Here is a 16,315-nt window from a genome sequence, read left to right as displayed (position 1 = left end):
TCAATCCCACCCACCTTCTCACCGTCTCCTCCAATCCCACCCACCCACTCACCATCTCCTCCAATCACACCCACCCACTCACCATCTCCTCCAATCCCACCCACCCACCTCCACCATCTCCTCAATCCCACCCACCCTCTCACCGTCTCCTCCAATCCCACCCACCCACTCACCATCTCCTCCAATCACACCCACCCACTCACCATCTCCTCCAATCCCACCCACCCTCTCACCATCTCCTCCAATCCCACCCACCCCTCTCACCGTCTCCTCCAATCCCACCCACCCACTCACCGTCTCCTCCAATCCCACCACCCTCTCACCGTCTCCTCCAAATCCCCACCCACCTTCTCACCATCTCCTCCAATCCCACCCACCTTGCTCACCATCTCCTCCAATCCCACCCACCTTCTCACCATCTCCTCCAATCCCACCCACCCTCTCACCGTCTCCTCCAATCCCACCCACCCTCTCACCATCTCCTCCAATCCCACCCACCTTCTCACCGTCTCCTCCAATCCCACCCACCCTCTCACCGTCTCCTCCAATCCCACCCACCTCTCACCATCTCCTCCAATCCCACCCACCTTCTCACCATCTCCTCCAATCCACCCACCTTCTCACCATCTCCTCCAATCCCACCCACCTCTCACCATCTCCTCCAATCCCACCCACCCACCCTCCCATCTCCTCCAATCCCACCCACCTCTCACCATCCTCCAATCCCACCCACCCTCTCACCATCTCCTCCAATCCCACCCACCCTCTCACCATCTCCTCCAATCCCCACCCCCACCCTCTCACCATCTCCTCCAATCCCACCCACCTTCTCACCATCTCCTCCAATCCCACCCACCTCCCCTCTCACCATCTCTCCAATCCACCCACCCACTCACCATCTCCTCCAATCCCACCCACCCTCTCACCATCTCCCCAATCCCAACCCCACCCTCCACCATCCCTCCAATCCCCACCCACCTTCTCACCATCTCCTCCAATCCCACCCACCCCACTCACCATCTCCTCCAATCCCACCCACCTTCTCACCTTCTCCTCCAATCCCACCCACCCACCCTCTCACCATCTCCTCCAATCCCCACCCACCTTCTCACCATCCTCCTCCAATCCCACCCCACCCTCTCACCATCTCCTCCAATCCCACCCACCCCACCTCTCACCGTCTCCTCCAATCCCACCCACCCACTCACCATCCTCCACAACCACACCCACCCCCTCTCACCGTCTCCTCCAATCCCACCCACCAACTCACCGTCTCCTCCAATCCCACCCACCTTCTCACCATCTCACTCCAATCCCACCCACCTTCTCACCATCTCCTCCAATCCCACCCACCCCACTCACCATCTCCCTCCAATCCCACCACCCTCTCACATCTCCTCCAATCCCACCCACCCACCCTCTCACCATCTCCTCCAATCCCACCCACCTCTCACCATCTCCTCCAATCCCACCCACCCTTCTCACCATCTCCTCCAATCCCACCCACCCTCTCACCATCTCCTCCAATCCCACCCACCCTCTCACCGTCTCCTCCAATCCCACCCACCACTCTCACCGTCTCCCTCCAATCCCACCCACCCTCTCACCGTCTCCTCCAATCCCACCCACCTCTCACCATCTCCTCCAATCCCACCCACCTCTCACCATCTCCTCAATCCCACCCACCTCTCACCATCTCCTCCAATCCCACCACCCACTCACCGTCTCCTCCAATCCCACCCACCCTCTCACCATCTCCTCCAATCCCACCCACCCTTCTCACCATCTCCTCCAATCCCCACCCACCCTCTCACCGTCTCCTCCAATCCCACCCACCCTCTCACCATCTCCTCCAATCCCACCCACCTCTCACCATCTCCTCCAATCCCACCCACCCTCTCACCATCTCCTCCAATCCCACCCACCTCTCACCATCTCCTCCAATCCCACCCACCCACTCACCATCTCCTCCAATCCCACCCACCTTCTCACCATCTCCTCCAATCCCACCCACCTTCTCACCATCTCCTCCAATCCCACCCACCTTCTCACCATCTCCTCCAATCCCACCCACCCTCTCACCATCTCCTCCAATCCCACCCACCACCCTCTCACCATCTCCTCCAATCCCACCCACCTTCTCACCATCTCCTCCAATCCCACCCACCCACTCACCATCTCCTCCAATCCCACCCACCTTCTCACCATCTCCTCCAATCCCACCCACCCACCCTCATCACCATCTCCTCCAATCCCACCCACCTTCTCACCATCTCCTCCAATCCCACCCACCCCTTCTCACCATCTCCTCCAATCCCACCCACCCACCTCTCCACCTCTCCTCCAATCCCACCCACCTCTCACCATCTCCTCCAATCCACCCACCTTCTCACCATCTCCTCCAATCCCACCCACCACTCACCATCTCCTCCAATCCCACCCACCTTCTCACCATCTCCTCCAATCCCACCCACCTCTCTCACATCTCCTCCAATCCCACCCACCCACTCACCATCTCCTCCAATCCCACCCACCCTCTCACCATCTCCTCCAATCCCACCCACCTTCTCACCATCTCCTCCAATCCCACCCACCCTTCTCACCATCTCCTCCAATCCCACCCACCCTCTCACCATCTCCTCCAATCCCACCCACCTTCTCACCATCTCCTCCAATCCCACCCACCTTCTCACCATCTCCTCCAATCCCACCCACCTCTCACCATCTCCTCCAATCCCCACCCACCCTTCTCACCATCTCCTCCAATCCCACCCACCTTCTCACCATCTCCTCCAATCCCACCCACCCACTCACCATCTCCTCCAATCCCACCCACCTCTCACCATCTCCTCCAATCCCACCCACCCTCTCACCGTCTCCTCCAATCCCACCCACCCACTCACCATCTCCTCCAATCCCACCCACCTCTCACCATCTCCTCCAATCCCACCCACCCACCTCACCCATCTCCTCCAATCCCACCCACCTTCTCACCATCTCCTCCAATCCCACCCACCCTCTCACCGTCTCCTCCAATCCCACCCACCTTCTCACCATCTCCTCCAATCCCACCCACCCCTCTCACCGTCTCCTCCAATCCCACCCACCCTACTCACCATCTCCTCCAATCCCACCCACCCTCTCACCGTCTCCTCCAATCCCACCCACCCTCTCACCATCTCCTCCAATCCCACCCACCTTCTCACCATCTCCTCCAATCCCACCCACCCTCTCACCATCTCCTCCAATCCCACCCACCTTCTCACCGTCTCCTCCAATCCCACCCACCCTCTCACCATCTCCTCCAATCCCACCCACCTTCTCACCATCTCCTCCAATCCCACCCCACCCCTCTCACCATCTCCTCCAATCCCACCCACCTTCTCACCATCTCCTCCAATCCCACCCACCCTCTCACCATCTCCTCCAATCCCACCCACCCTTCTCACCATCTCCTCCAATCCCACCCACCCTTCTCACCATCTCCTCCAATCCCACCCACCTTCTCACCATCTCCTCCAATCCCACCCACCTTCTCACCGTCTCCTCCAATCCCACCCATCATCTCACCATCTCCTCCAATCCCACCCACCTTCTCACCGTCTCCTCCAATCCCACCCACCTTCTCACCGTCTCCTCCAATCCCACCCACCCTTCTCACCATCTCCTCCAATCCCACCCATCATCTCACCATCTCCTCCAATCCCACCCACCTTCTCACCATCTCCTCCAATCCCACCCACCTTCTCACCATCTCCTCCAATCCCACCCACCTTCTCACCATCTCCTCCAATCCCACCCACCTTCTCACCGTCTCCTCCAATCCCACCCACCCTCTCACCATCTCCTCCAATCCCACCCACCTTCTCACCATCTCCTCCAATCCCACCCACCTTCTCACCATCTCCTCCAATCCCACCCATCATCTCACCATCTCCTCCAATCCCACCCACCTTCTCACCGTCTCCTCCAATCCCACCCACCCTCTCACCATCTCCTCCAATCCCACCCACCTTCTCACCGTCTCCTCCAATCCCACCCACCCTCTCACCATCTCCTCCAATCCCACCCACCTTCTCACCATCTCCTCCAATCCCACCCACCATCTCACCATCTCCTCCAATCCCACCCACCTTCTCACCATCTCCTCCAATCCCACCCACCATCTCACCATCTCCTCCAATCCCACCCACCTTCTCACCATCTCCTCCAATCCCACCCACCCACTCACCATCTCCTCCAATCCCACCCACCTTCTCACCATCTCCTCCAATCCCACCCACCCTCTCACCATCTCCTCCAATCCCACCCACCTTCTCACCGTCTCCTCCAATCCCACCCACCTTCTCACCATCTCCTCCAATCCCACCCACCTTCTCACCATCTCCTCCAATCCCACCCACCCACTCACCGTCTCCTCCAATCCCACCCATCATCTCACCATCTCCTCCAATCCCACCCACCCTCTCACCATCTCCTCCAATCCCACCCACCCTCTCACCATCTCCTCCAATCCCACCCACCCACCCTCTCACCATCTCCTCCAATCCCACCCACCCTCTCACCATCTCCTCCAATCCCACCCACCCTCTCACCATCTCCTCCAATCCCACCCACCTTCTCACCATCTCCTCCAATCCCACCCACCCACTCACCATCTCCTCCAATCCCACCCACCTTCTCACCATCTCCTCCAATCCCACCCACCTTCTCACCGTCTCCTCCAATCCCACCCACCTTCTCACCATCTCCTCCAATCCCACCCACCCTCTCACCATCTCCTCCAATCCCACCCACCTTCTCACCGTCTCCTCCAATCCCACCCACCCTCTCACCGTCTCCTCCAATCCCACCCACCCTCTCACCATCTCCTCCAATCCCACCCACCTTCTCACCATCTCCTCCAATCCCACCCACCCACTCACCATCTCCTCCAATCCCACCCACCTTCTCACCATCTCCTCCAATCCCACCCACCTTCTCACCATCTCCTCCAATCCCACCCACCTTCTCACCATCTCCTCCAATCCCACCCACCTTCTCACCATCTCCTCCAATCCCACCCACCTTCTCACCATCTCCTCCAATCCCACCCACCCTTCTCACCGTCTCCTCCAATCCCACCCACCCTCTCACCATCTCCTCCAATCCCACCCACCTTCTCACCATCTCCTCCAATCCCACCCACCTTCTCACCATCTCCTCCAATCCCACCCACCATCTCACCATCTCCTCCAATCCCACCCACCTTCTCACCATCTCCTCCAATCCCACCCACCATCTCACCATCTCCTCCAATCCCACCCACCCTCTCACCGTCTCCTCCAATCCCACCCACCTTCTCACCATCTCCTCCAATCCCACCCATTATCTCACCATCTCCTCCAATCCCACCCACCCTCTCACCATCTCCTCCAATCCCACCCACCTTCTCACCATCTCCTCCAATCCCACCCACCCACCCACCATCTCCTCCAATCCCACCCACCCTCTCACCGTCTCCTCCAATCCCACCCACCTTCTCACCATCTCCTCCAATCCCACCCACCCACTCACCATCTCCTCCAATCCCACCCACCCTCTCACCATCTCCTCCAATCCCACCCACCTTCTCACCATCTCCTCCAATCCCACCCACCTTCTCACCATCTCCTCCAATCCCACCCACCCTCTCACCATCTCCTCCAATCCCACCCACCCTCTCACCATCTCCTCCAATCCCACCCACCCACTCACCATCTCCTCCAATCCCACCCACCCTCTCACCATCTCCTCCAATCCCACCCACTCACCATCTCCTCCAATCCCACCCACCCTCTCACCATCTCCTCCAATCCCACCCACCTTCTCACCGTCTCCTCCAATCCCACCCACCATCTCACCATCTCCTCCAATCCCACCCACCCACTCACCATCTCCTCCAATCCCACCCACCCTCTCACCATCTCCTCCAATCCCACCCACCATCTCACCGTCTCCTCCAATCCCACCCACCTTCTCACCATCTCCTCCAATCCCACCCACCCTCTCACCGTCTCCTCCAATCCCACCCACCCTCTCACCATCTCCTCCAATCCCACCCACCATCTCACCGTCTCCTCCAATCCCACCCACCTTCTCACCATCTCCTCCAATCCCACCCACCTTCTCACCATCTCCTCCAATCCCACCCACCTTCTCACCATCTCCTCCAATCCCACCCACCTTCTCACCATCTCCTCCAATCCCACCCACCCTCTCACCATCTCCTCCAATCCCACCCACCATCTCACCGTCTCCTCCAATCCCATCCACCTTCTCACCATCTCCTCCAATCCCACCCACCCTCTCACCATCTCCTCCAATCCCACCCACCTTCTCACCATCTCCTCCAATCCCACCGACCCACTCACCATCTCCTCCAATCCCACCCACCCTCTCACCGTCTCCTCCAATCCCACCCACCCTCTCACCATCTCCTCCAATCCCACCCACCCTCTCACCATCTCCTCCAATCCCACCCACCATCTCACCATCTCCTCCAATCCCACCCACCCACTCACCATCTCCTCCAATCCCACCCACCCTCTCACCATCTCCTCCAATCCCACCCACCCTCTCACCATCTCCTCCAATCCCACCCACCTTCTCACCATCTCCTCCAATCCCACCCACCTTCTCACCGTCTCCTCCAATCCCACCCACCCACTCACCATCTCCTCCAATCCCACCCACCTTCTCACCATCTCCTCCAATCCCACCCACCTTCTCACCATCTCCTCCAATCCCACCCACCTTCTCACCATCTCCTCCAATCCCACCCACCCACTCACCATCTCCAATCCCACCCACCCTCTCACCATCTCCTCCAATCCCACCCACCCACTCACCATCTCCTCCAATCCCACCCACCTTCTCACCATCTCCTCCAATCCCACCCACTTTCTCACCATCTCCTCCAATCCCACCCACCTTCTCACCATCTCCTCCAATCCCACCCACCTTCTCACCATCTCCTCCAATCCCACCCACCCTCTCACCGTCTCCTCCAATCCCACCCACCCACTCACCATCTCCTCCAATCCCACCCACCCACTCACCATCTCCTCCAATCCCACCCACCTTCTCACCATCTCCTCCAATCCCACCCACCATCTCACCGTCTCCTCCAATCCCACCCACCCTCTCACCATCTCCTCCAATCCCACCCACCATCTCACCGTCTCCTACCATCTCCTCCATCCCACCCACACTCTCCATCTCACCCAAACCACCCACCAACCCACCACCTCCAACCCACCAACCACCCCACCACCACTCCCACCCAACCCCCACCCACCCAACTCACACACTCCACCCAACTCCAACCACCACCCCCAACCCTCCAACCACCCACCACCCCACCCCCACCTCCACCCACCCACCATCCCCACCCCACCCCAACCCACCCCCACCCCAACACCCCACCACCCACCCACCCACCACCACCCCCAACCACCACCCACCCACCCCTCACCACCACCCCAAACCCACCCACTCCACCACCCACCACCCACCACTCACCACCCTCCAACCCACCCACCTCCACCATCCACCTCCCACCCCACCCACCTCCACCAACCCCACCCACCACCAACCCACCTCAACCACCAACCTCCCACCCCCACCCACCTCACCAACACCTCCAACCCACCCACCTCCCACTCACCACACCTCCACCCACCACCCACCAACACCATCTCCTCCAATCCCACCCACCCTCCACCACTCCCCAACCCACCCACCATCACCCCACTCCTCCCAACCACCCACCACTCACCATCTCCTCCAATCCCACCCACCTTCTCACCATCTCCTCCAATCCCACCCACCTTCTCACCATCTCCTCCAATCCCACCCACCTTCTCACCATCTCCTCCAATCCCACCCACCTTCTCACCATCTCCTCCAATCCCACCCACCTTCTCACCATCTCCTCCAATCCCACCCACCCATTATCTCACCATCTCCTCCAATCCCACCCACCTTCTCACCATCTCCTCCAATCCCACCCACCCTCTCACCGTCTCCTCCAATCCCACCCACCCTCTCACCATCTCCTCCAATCCCACCCACCATCTCACCGTCTCCTCCAATCCCACCCACCCACCTTCTCACCATCTCCTCCAATCCCACCCACCTTCTCACCATCTCCTCCAATCCCACCCACCCACCATCTCACCATCTCCTCCAATCCCACCCACCTTCTCACCATCTCCTCCAATCCCACCCACCTTCTCACCATCTCCTCCAATCCCACCCACCCTCTCACCATCTCCTCCAATCCCACCCACCTTCTCACCATCTCCTCCAATCCCACCCACCCTTCTCACCATCTCCTCCAATCCCACCCACCTTCTTACCATCTCCTCCAATCCCACCCACCTTCTCACCATCTCCTCCAATCCCACCCACCCTCTCACCATCTCCTCCAATCCCACCCACCCACTCACCATCTCCTCCAATCCCACCCACCTTCTCACCATCTCCTCCAATCCCACCCACCCTCTCACCATCTCCTCCAATCCCACCCACCTTCTCACCATCTCCTCCAATCCCACCCACCCTCTCACCATCTCCTCCAATCCCACCCACCATCTCCTCCAATCCCACCCACCCTCTCACCATCTCCTCCAATCCCACCCACCCTCTCACCATCTCCTGCAATCCCACCCACCTAGTCACCGACCCGCCGTCTCAAGATTTTTCTCACCCACACCCACCCTGTCTGGGGTTTGATTTGACCCCCAGGTCTCAGAGGGTGAAAGGTCAGTGTCTGACCCACGGCCCGACCCGGTCATGTCCCCCATCAGCTAGAGAGCGGAGACCTTCATCTCCCTCTGTCTGGGGTTGGATCTGACCCCCAGATCCCAGTACTGGTGAGGAGGCCTTCCTGTAACACCAACCTGTTTCAAGGTGGAAGATCTTCACCTGGTTGCTATGGTAACCGACAGCCATCAGCACACCATTCTCACTGACCGATACGCACAGGGCAGCGGAGGGCTCGTCCGTACTGTACTCTCCACAGGCTCGTCCCAGAGTCCCGGACCAGATCCGAACCTGGAAAACAACAGTTTGGGGGCTTCAATTTATCCCTCCCAAAACTCCCCTCCCCTTCGATCCCCCACTTCCTGTCCCTACCTGAATGGTGGTAGATTGGGAAAAGGGGAGGTGCAACGAGGCCTGGGTGTCCTTGTACACCAGTCGTTGAAAGTGAGCATTCAGGTGCAGCAAGCAGTTGGGAAGGCAAATGGTATGTTGGCCTTCATTGCAAGAGGATTTGAGTACAGGAGCAAGGGATGTCTTACTGCAGTTATACAGGGCCTTGGTGAGACCACACCTGGAGTATTGTGTGCAGTTTTGGTCTCCTTATCTGAGGAAGGATGTCCTCACCATGGAGGGAGTGCAACGAGACTGATTCCTGGGATGGCAGAACTGACGGATGAGGAGAGATTGGGTCGACTCGTCCTATATTCACTCGAGTTTAGAAGAATGAGAGGGGATCTCATCCAAACATATAAAATTCGAACAGGACGAGACAGACTAGATGCAGGGAGGATGTTCCCGATGGCTGGGGAGTCCAGAACCAGGGGTCACAGTCTCGGGATACGGGGTAGGCCATTTAGAACCGAGATGAGGAGAAATTTCTTCACTCAGAGGGTGGTGAACCTGTGGAATTCTCTACCACAGAAGGCAGTGGAGGCAAGTCATTCAAGAAGGAGGTAGATATATTTCTTAATGCCAAAGGGATCAAGGGATATGGAGAAAAAGCGGGAACAGGGCACTGAGTTAGACGATCAGCCATGATCTTTTTGAATGGCGGAGCAGGCCCGAAGGGCCAACTCTTGCTCCTATTTTCTACGTTTCTATTAAAAGGTGCTGCATCCATGTAAGTTCTTGGTACGAATGAGCGAGGCCATTTGGCCCATCTTACTTAAGCCATCCAGAAATTACCACAGTCCCCTCATTGCTGAGTCTAATGTCGGGGAGTGGAATTTTCTGCACAAGGATCGCGATGCATTGGGGGACGGTGCCAAACAACGGGCAAATGGGTTTTAACATACACAACTGCAGTGTGACAGACCTTTCGTGACCTCAGGACGTCCCAGAGCTCTTTACCACCAATAAAGTCCTTCTGAGGTTGTAGTGTAGGCAACGTGGCAGCCAATCCGCGCACAGCAAGATCCCACAAACAGCAAAGTTACTGGCGCCGGGGCAGGGGCAGGGGGATGGAGTGTCGGCCCTGGGTTATGGAGCTCGAGTCTCTGGAGCGGGGACTCGAACCCACGAACCGTCTGACTCGGAGGGGCGAGAGCGAGACCCCCCCCCCCACCGGCCCCCCAACTGAGCCTCGGTTAACAACTAAAGTGCTGGGTCCATTGACTGGAGAGGGGGCTTCGAGATACCAGACAGAGGCAGCTAAGATAACGGGAGAGGGGGAACGGCCTGGAGATCGATCGATCGATCATTGCAGTTTGGGGGGGGGGTCCAGGGGTCTTGCATCGAAACGAGTCAAGAGAGTCGGAGCAGGCTGGATCTCGGGGGGGGTTCTCCTATTCCCAGAGAGCGGGGGTTCTCTGGGATACGTTGCCGGCCGGTGCGGTCTGTGCGCTGACTCTCCGCCCGCCTTCCAGAGGGAGATGGGCCACTTCTTGGCCGGGGCAGAGATCGCATCTTCTAAACGGTAAGCGATTCACCAGTCAACATGAGTGCGGTCAATATGGTCTCCTGGGCTGGTTTCCATTGCCTCAGGGGGGTGGGGAGGAATTTGAGAGAATAGTTTTTCCCATTTTGGCCCTGCGTTCCTTTTTCTCTTTTTTCCCGCCTCTCCCGGGAGATTACATGGTGGCCGGGGGCAGGGGGAGGGGAGGGAGGAAGTGTCTGGTCCTGATGCTCCCGGCATCCTGAGTGTGGGGCAGGCTTGACCGAAAAGCTCGGGTCAAAATGCAGCCAGACAGAAGGGGATAAAGGTCGCCTCTCTCTGACCTTTCACCCTCTGGGTCACAGTTGAGAAGGTCAATCGGTTCCAATGCAACTCCAGAGATCTGAGCCCCGTAATCCAGGGCCGACGCCCCCCTCGGTGCCCCGAGGGAACGCCGCACTGTCGGAGGGTCGGTACTGAGGGAGCGCCGCACTGTCGGAGGGGCAGTACTGAGGGAGCGCCGCACTGTCGGAGGGGCGGGACCGAGGGAGCGCCGCACTGTCGGAGGGTCGGTACTGAGGGAGCGCCGCACTGTCGGAGGGGCGGTACTGAGGGAGCGCCGCACCGTCGGAGGGGCGGTACTGAGGGAGCGCCGCACTGTCGGAGGGGCGGTACTGAGGGAGCGCCGCACTGTCGGAGGGTCGGTACTGAGGGAGCGCCGCACCGTCGGAGGGTCGGTACTGAGGGAGCGCCGCACCGTCGGAGGGTCGGTACTGAGGGAGCGCCGCACCGTCGGAGGGGCGGTACTGAGGGAGCGCCGCACCGTCGGAGGGGCGGTACTGAGGGAGCGCCGCACCGTCGGAGGGGCGGTACTGAGGGAGCGCCGCACCGTCGGAGGGGCGGTACTGAGGGAGCGCCGCACCGTCGGAGGGGCGGTACTGAGGGAGCGCCGCACTGTCGGAGGGGCGGTACTGAGGGAGCGCCGCACTGTCGGAGGGTCGGTACTGAGGGAGCGCCGCACCGTCGGAGGGGCGGTACTGAGGGAGCGCCGCGCCGTCGGAGGGGCGGTACTGAGGGAGCGCCGCGCCGTCGGAGGGGCGGTACTGAGGGAGCGCCGCGCCGTCGGAGGGGCGGTACTGAGGGAGCGCCGCACTGTCGGAGGGTCGGTGCTGAGGGAGCGCCGCACTGTCGGAGGGTCAGGACTGAGGGAGCGCCGCACTGTCGGAGGGTCGGTACTGAGGGAGCGCCGCACTGTCGGAGGGGCGGTACTGAGGGAGCGCCGCACTGTCGGAGGGGCGGTACTGAGGGAGCGCCGCACTGTCGGAGGGGCGGTACTGAGGGAGCGCCGCACTGTCGGAGGGGCGGTACTGAGGGAGCGCCGCACTGTCGGAGGGGCGGTACTGAGGGAGCGCCGCACTGTCGGAGGGTCGGTACTGAGGGAGCGCCGCACTGTCGGAGGGGCGGTACTGAGGGAGCGCCGCACTGTCGGAGGGTCAGTACTGAGGGAGCGCCGCACTGTCGGAGGGTCAGTACTGAGGGAGCGCCGCACTGTCGGAGGGGCGGTACTGAGGGAGCGCAGCACTGTCGGAGGGGCGGTACTGAGGGAGCGCCGCGCCGTCGGAGGGCCGGGACTGAGGGAGCGCCGCACTGTCGGAGGTGCCGTCTTTCGGACGAGACGTTAAACCGAGGGGCCCCCCGTCTGCCCCTCTCAGGTGGGACGTAAAAGATTCCACGGCCGCTATTGGAAGAAGAGCAGGAGGGGGGAGTTCTCCCCGGTGTCCTGGGGCCGATATTTATCCCTCAAACCGACGTCACTAAAAAAAAAACAGATGAGCTGGTCATTTATCACATTGCTGATTGTGGGCTCTTGCTGTGCGCAAATTATCTGCTGCGTTTGCTACATCACAACGGTGACTGCACTTCAATCGAAGACGGACCTCATCGGCTGTGATGGACTTTGGGACGTCCTGAGGTGGTGACCAGCGCCGTTTATGAACGGAGCTGGCCGAACCTCCGTCGTTGGAAGGGGTCGAGCGACCCATCGGTGTGGTCTGCCCCCGGCTGAGTCCGGGCTCCGCTGGGTTTAATCGGCCTACCTGGTGGTCCTCTCCGGTGGTGAGCAGACGGCGGCCGCCCGCGATGAACCGCAGCGCGGTGACGGAGCCCCGGTGGGCCTGGTAAACGCCGGCCGCAGTCCCGGTGGCGGCTGACCAGAGGCGCACGTCTCCCAGCAGCGAGGCGGAGGCGAGGTAGTCTCCAGACGGGGCATAGGCCAGGGCTCGGACCGAGGACGGGTGTCCGCGCAGGACCTGGTGGGGGGGGCGAGAGAGAGAGAGAGAAGAGGGGTCAGCGACGCTGCCCGGGATCTCCCAGCGACCAAGCCCCCCGCCCCGCCCCGTCACGCTGGGGGACAGGACTCCTCCCCCACCCTCACACTGGGGAACGGGTTCCACGTGTCGCCCTCATCCCCCACCTCACCCACAAGCCCGTCCCTTCACGGGTAATCCCAGAGCTGCCGGGGCTATTCGACCACAGAAGGCCTCACAGCCCACCCGATCCGCAGGGACTTTCCGACAGGAAGAACTGCATCGCGATCTGACGGCACCCCTCCCGACCCCACCCCACCACCCCAGGAGGGGGCTGTGGCCCAATTGTAGACAGTCCCCCCACTGACCGCCCACCACCCCCACCCCCCCGCCGACTGGGATGAGCCCACTCATGACAGACCAGGGTTGGGTGGACCCTAGTTTCCCCTGCTCCGTGCGGGGGCCTCAGCAGCGAACGAGTCCGCAGGAATCCCAGAGTCTGTCTCGCTCCCCGCTCTTGGCCAGTGCAGTCCCGAGGGGAGAGCTCAAACGCAGGCCTGGTCCGACTGCTCGATTGGACGCCCAAAGTAGGGGGGAGAAGTTCCCTGTTGGGAGATCATCGGACTGGGCTGAAGGGCCGCCTTCATCCCCTCCGAAGCGATCAGATGGCTCTCGATGGCGCAAGAAGATTGAGGGGGGGGCCATCAAGGCCTGGTCCCCAGATGGAGGGCCAAGGATGGAATGTTCTGCTGACAGCTTCACATGGAGGAGTACGGAAAGATCCCGGCCTTGCATCGACTTGGGGCTTTGTGGAGAGTTACGAGCTGATGAGGAGGAACAGGAGCTTGTTGGAGGGAGATTTAGAAATGGAGGAGATGGGAGGGTGATCAGCGGGAACACTCCTGTATCTGGGGAGGCCCCTCTCACCCCTCTCACACACTCCTGTATCTGGGGAGGTCCCTCTAACCCCTCTCTCACTCTCCTGTATCTGGGGAGGTCCCTCTAACCCCCTCTCTCACTCTCCTGTATCTGGGGAGGTCCCTCTCACCCCTCTCACACACTCCTGTATCTGGGGAGGTCCCTCTAACCCCCTCTCACACACTCCTGTATCTGGGGAGGTCCCTCTAACCCCTCTCTCACTCCTGTATCTGGGGAGGTCCCTCTAACCCCCTCTCACACACTCCTGTATCTGGGGAGGTCCCTCTAACCCCTCTCTCACTCTCCTGTATCTGGGGAGGTCCCTCTAACCCCCTCTCTCACTCTCCTGTATCTGGGGAGGTCCCTCTCACCCCTCTCACACACTCCTGTATCTGGGGAGGTCCCTCTAACCCCTCTCTCACTCTCCTGTATCTGGGGAGGTCCCTCTCACCCCTCTCACACACTCCTGTATCTGGGGAGGTCCCTCTAACCCCTCTCTCTCACACTCCTGTATCTGGGGAGGTCCCTCTAACCCCCCTCTCACACACTCCTGTATCTGGGGAGGTCCCTCTAACCCCCCTCTCACACTCCTGTATCTGGGGAGGTCCCTCTAACCCCTCTCTCTCCCACACTCCTGTATCTGGGGAGGTCCCTCTAACCCCTCTCTCTCCCACACTCCTGTATCTGGGGAGGTCCCTCTAACCCCTCTCTCTCCCACACTCCTGTATCTGGGGGGGTCCCTCTAACCCCTCTCTCTCACACTCCTGTATCTGGGGAGGTCCCTCTAACCCCTCTCTCTCCCACACTCCTGTATCTGGGGAGGTCCCTCTAACCCCTCTCTCACACACTCCTGTATCTGGGGAGGTCCCTCGAACCCCCTCTCTCTCACACTCCTGTATCTGGAGAGGTCCCTCTCACCCCTCTCTCACACTCCTGTATCTGGGGAGGTCCCTCTAACCCCTCTCTCTCACACTCCTGTATCTGGGGAGGTTCCTCTAACCCCCTCTCTCACACTCCTGTATCTGGGGAGGTCCCTCTAACCCCTCTCTCTCCCACACTCCTGTATCTGGGGAGGTCCCTCTAACCCCTCTCTCACACACTCCTGTATCTGGGGAGGTTCCTCTAACCCCTCTCTCTCACACACTCCTGTATCTGGGGAGGTCCCTCTAACCCCTCTCTCACACTCCTGTATCTGGGGAGGTCCCTCTAACCCATCTCTCTCCCACACTCCTGTATCTGGGGAGGTCCCTCTAACCCCTCTCCCACATTCCTGTATCTGGAGAGGTCCCTCTAACCCCTCTCTCACACTCCTGTATCTGGGGAGGTTCCTCTAACCCCTCTCTCACACTCCTGTATCTGGGGAGGTCCCTCCAACCCCTCTCTCTCCCACACTCCTGGATCTGGGGGGGTCCCTCTAACCCCTCTCTCTCCCACACTCCTGTATCTGGGGAGGTCCCTCTAACCCCTCTCTCTCACACTCCTGTATCTGGGGAGGTCCCTCTAACCCCTCTCTCTCACACTCCTGTATCTGGGGAGGCCCCTCTAACCCCCCTCTCACACTCCTGTGTCTGGGGAGATCCCTCTAACCCCTCTCTCACACACTCCTGTATCTGGGGAGGTCCCTCAAACCCCTCTCTCACACACTCCTGTATCTGGGGAGGTTCCTCTAACCCCTCTCTCACACTCCTGTATCTGGGGAGGTCCCTCTAACCGCTCTCTCACATTCCTGCATCTGGGGAGGTCCCTCTAACCCCCTCTCTCACACTCCTGTATCTGGGGAGGTCCCTCTAACCCCCCTCTCACACTCCTGTATCTGGGGAGGTTCCTCTAACCCCTCTCTCACACACTCCTGTATCTGGGGAGGTCCCTCTAACCCCTCTCTCACACTCCAGTATCTGGGGAGGTCCCTCTAACCCCTCTCTCACTCTCCTGTCTCTGGGGAGGTCCCTCTAACCGCTCTCTCACATTCCTGTATCTGGGGAGGTCCCTCTAACCCCTCTCTCTCACACTCCTGTATCTGGGGAGGTCCCTCTAACCCCCCTCTCACTCTCCTGTATCTGGGGAGGTCCCTCTAACCCCCCTCTCACTCTCCTGTATCTGGGGAGGTCCCTCTAACCCCCCTCTCACTCTCCTGTATCTGGGGAGGTCCCTCTAACCCCTCTCCCCCACTCTCCTGTATCTGGGGAGGTCCCTCCAACCCCCTCTCCTGTATCTGGGGAGGTCCCTCTAACCCCTCTCTCTCACACTCCTGTATCTGGGGAGGTCCCTCTAACCCCTCTCTCACACTCCAGTATCTGGGGAGGTCCCTCTAACCCCTCTCTCACACTCCTGTATCTGGGGAGGTCCCTCGAACCGCTCTCTCTCACACTCCTGTATCTGGGGAGGTCCCTCTATTCCCCCTCTCTCTCACACTCCTGTATCTGGGGAGGTC

General features: G+C 59.9%; 1 protein-coding gene across 1 annotated transcript in view; it reads right to left on the bottom strand.

The window, feature by feature from the left end:
* Window positions 1–8,799: 8,799 nt before the first annotated feature.
* LOC137319521 (telomerase protein component 1-like) overlaps window positions 8,800–16,315 on the bottom strand; it is a gene marked incomplete at its 3' end in the record, with an annotated part of 31,226 nt that continues 23,710 nt past the window's right edge. Inside the window, exons 13-14 of the mRNA XM_067981654.1 lie at window positions 12,757–12,969; window positions 8,800–9,078 (exon numbers count right to left, since the gene is read on the bottom strand). Of these exons, the coding sequence (XP_067837755.1) occupies window positions 8,800–9,078; window positions 12,757–12,969 (492 nt within the window). The remainder of the gene's footprint in view (window positions 9,079–12,756; window positions 12,970–16,315) is intronic.

The sequence above is a fragment of the Heptranchias perlo genome, unplaced genomic scaffold (assembly GCF_035084215.1).
Source record: "Heptranchias perlo isolate sHepPer1 unplaced genomic scaffold, sHepPer1.hap1 HAP1_SCAFFOLD_855, whole genome shotgun sequence".
Classification (NCBI taxonomy): domain Eukaryota; kingdom Metazoa; phylum Chordata; class Chondrichthyes; order Hexanchiformes; family Hexanchidae; genus Heptranchias; species Heptranchias perlo.
Note: the sequence above shows the minus strand (reverse complement) of the source record. Positions and strands in the feature narration are given on the sequence as shown.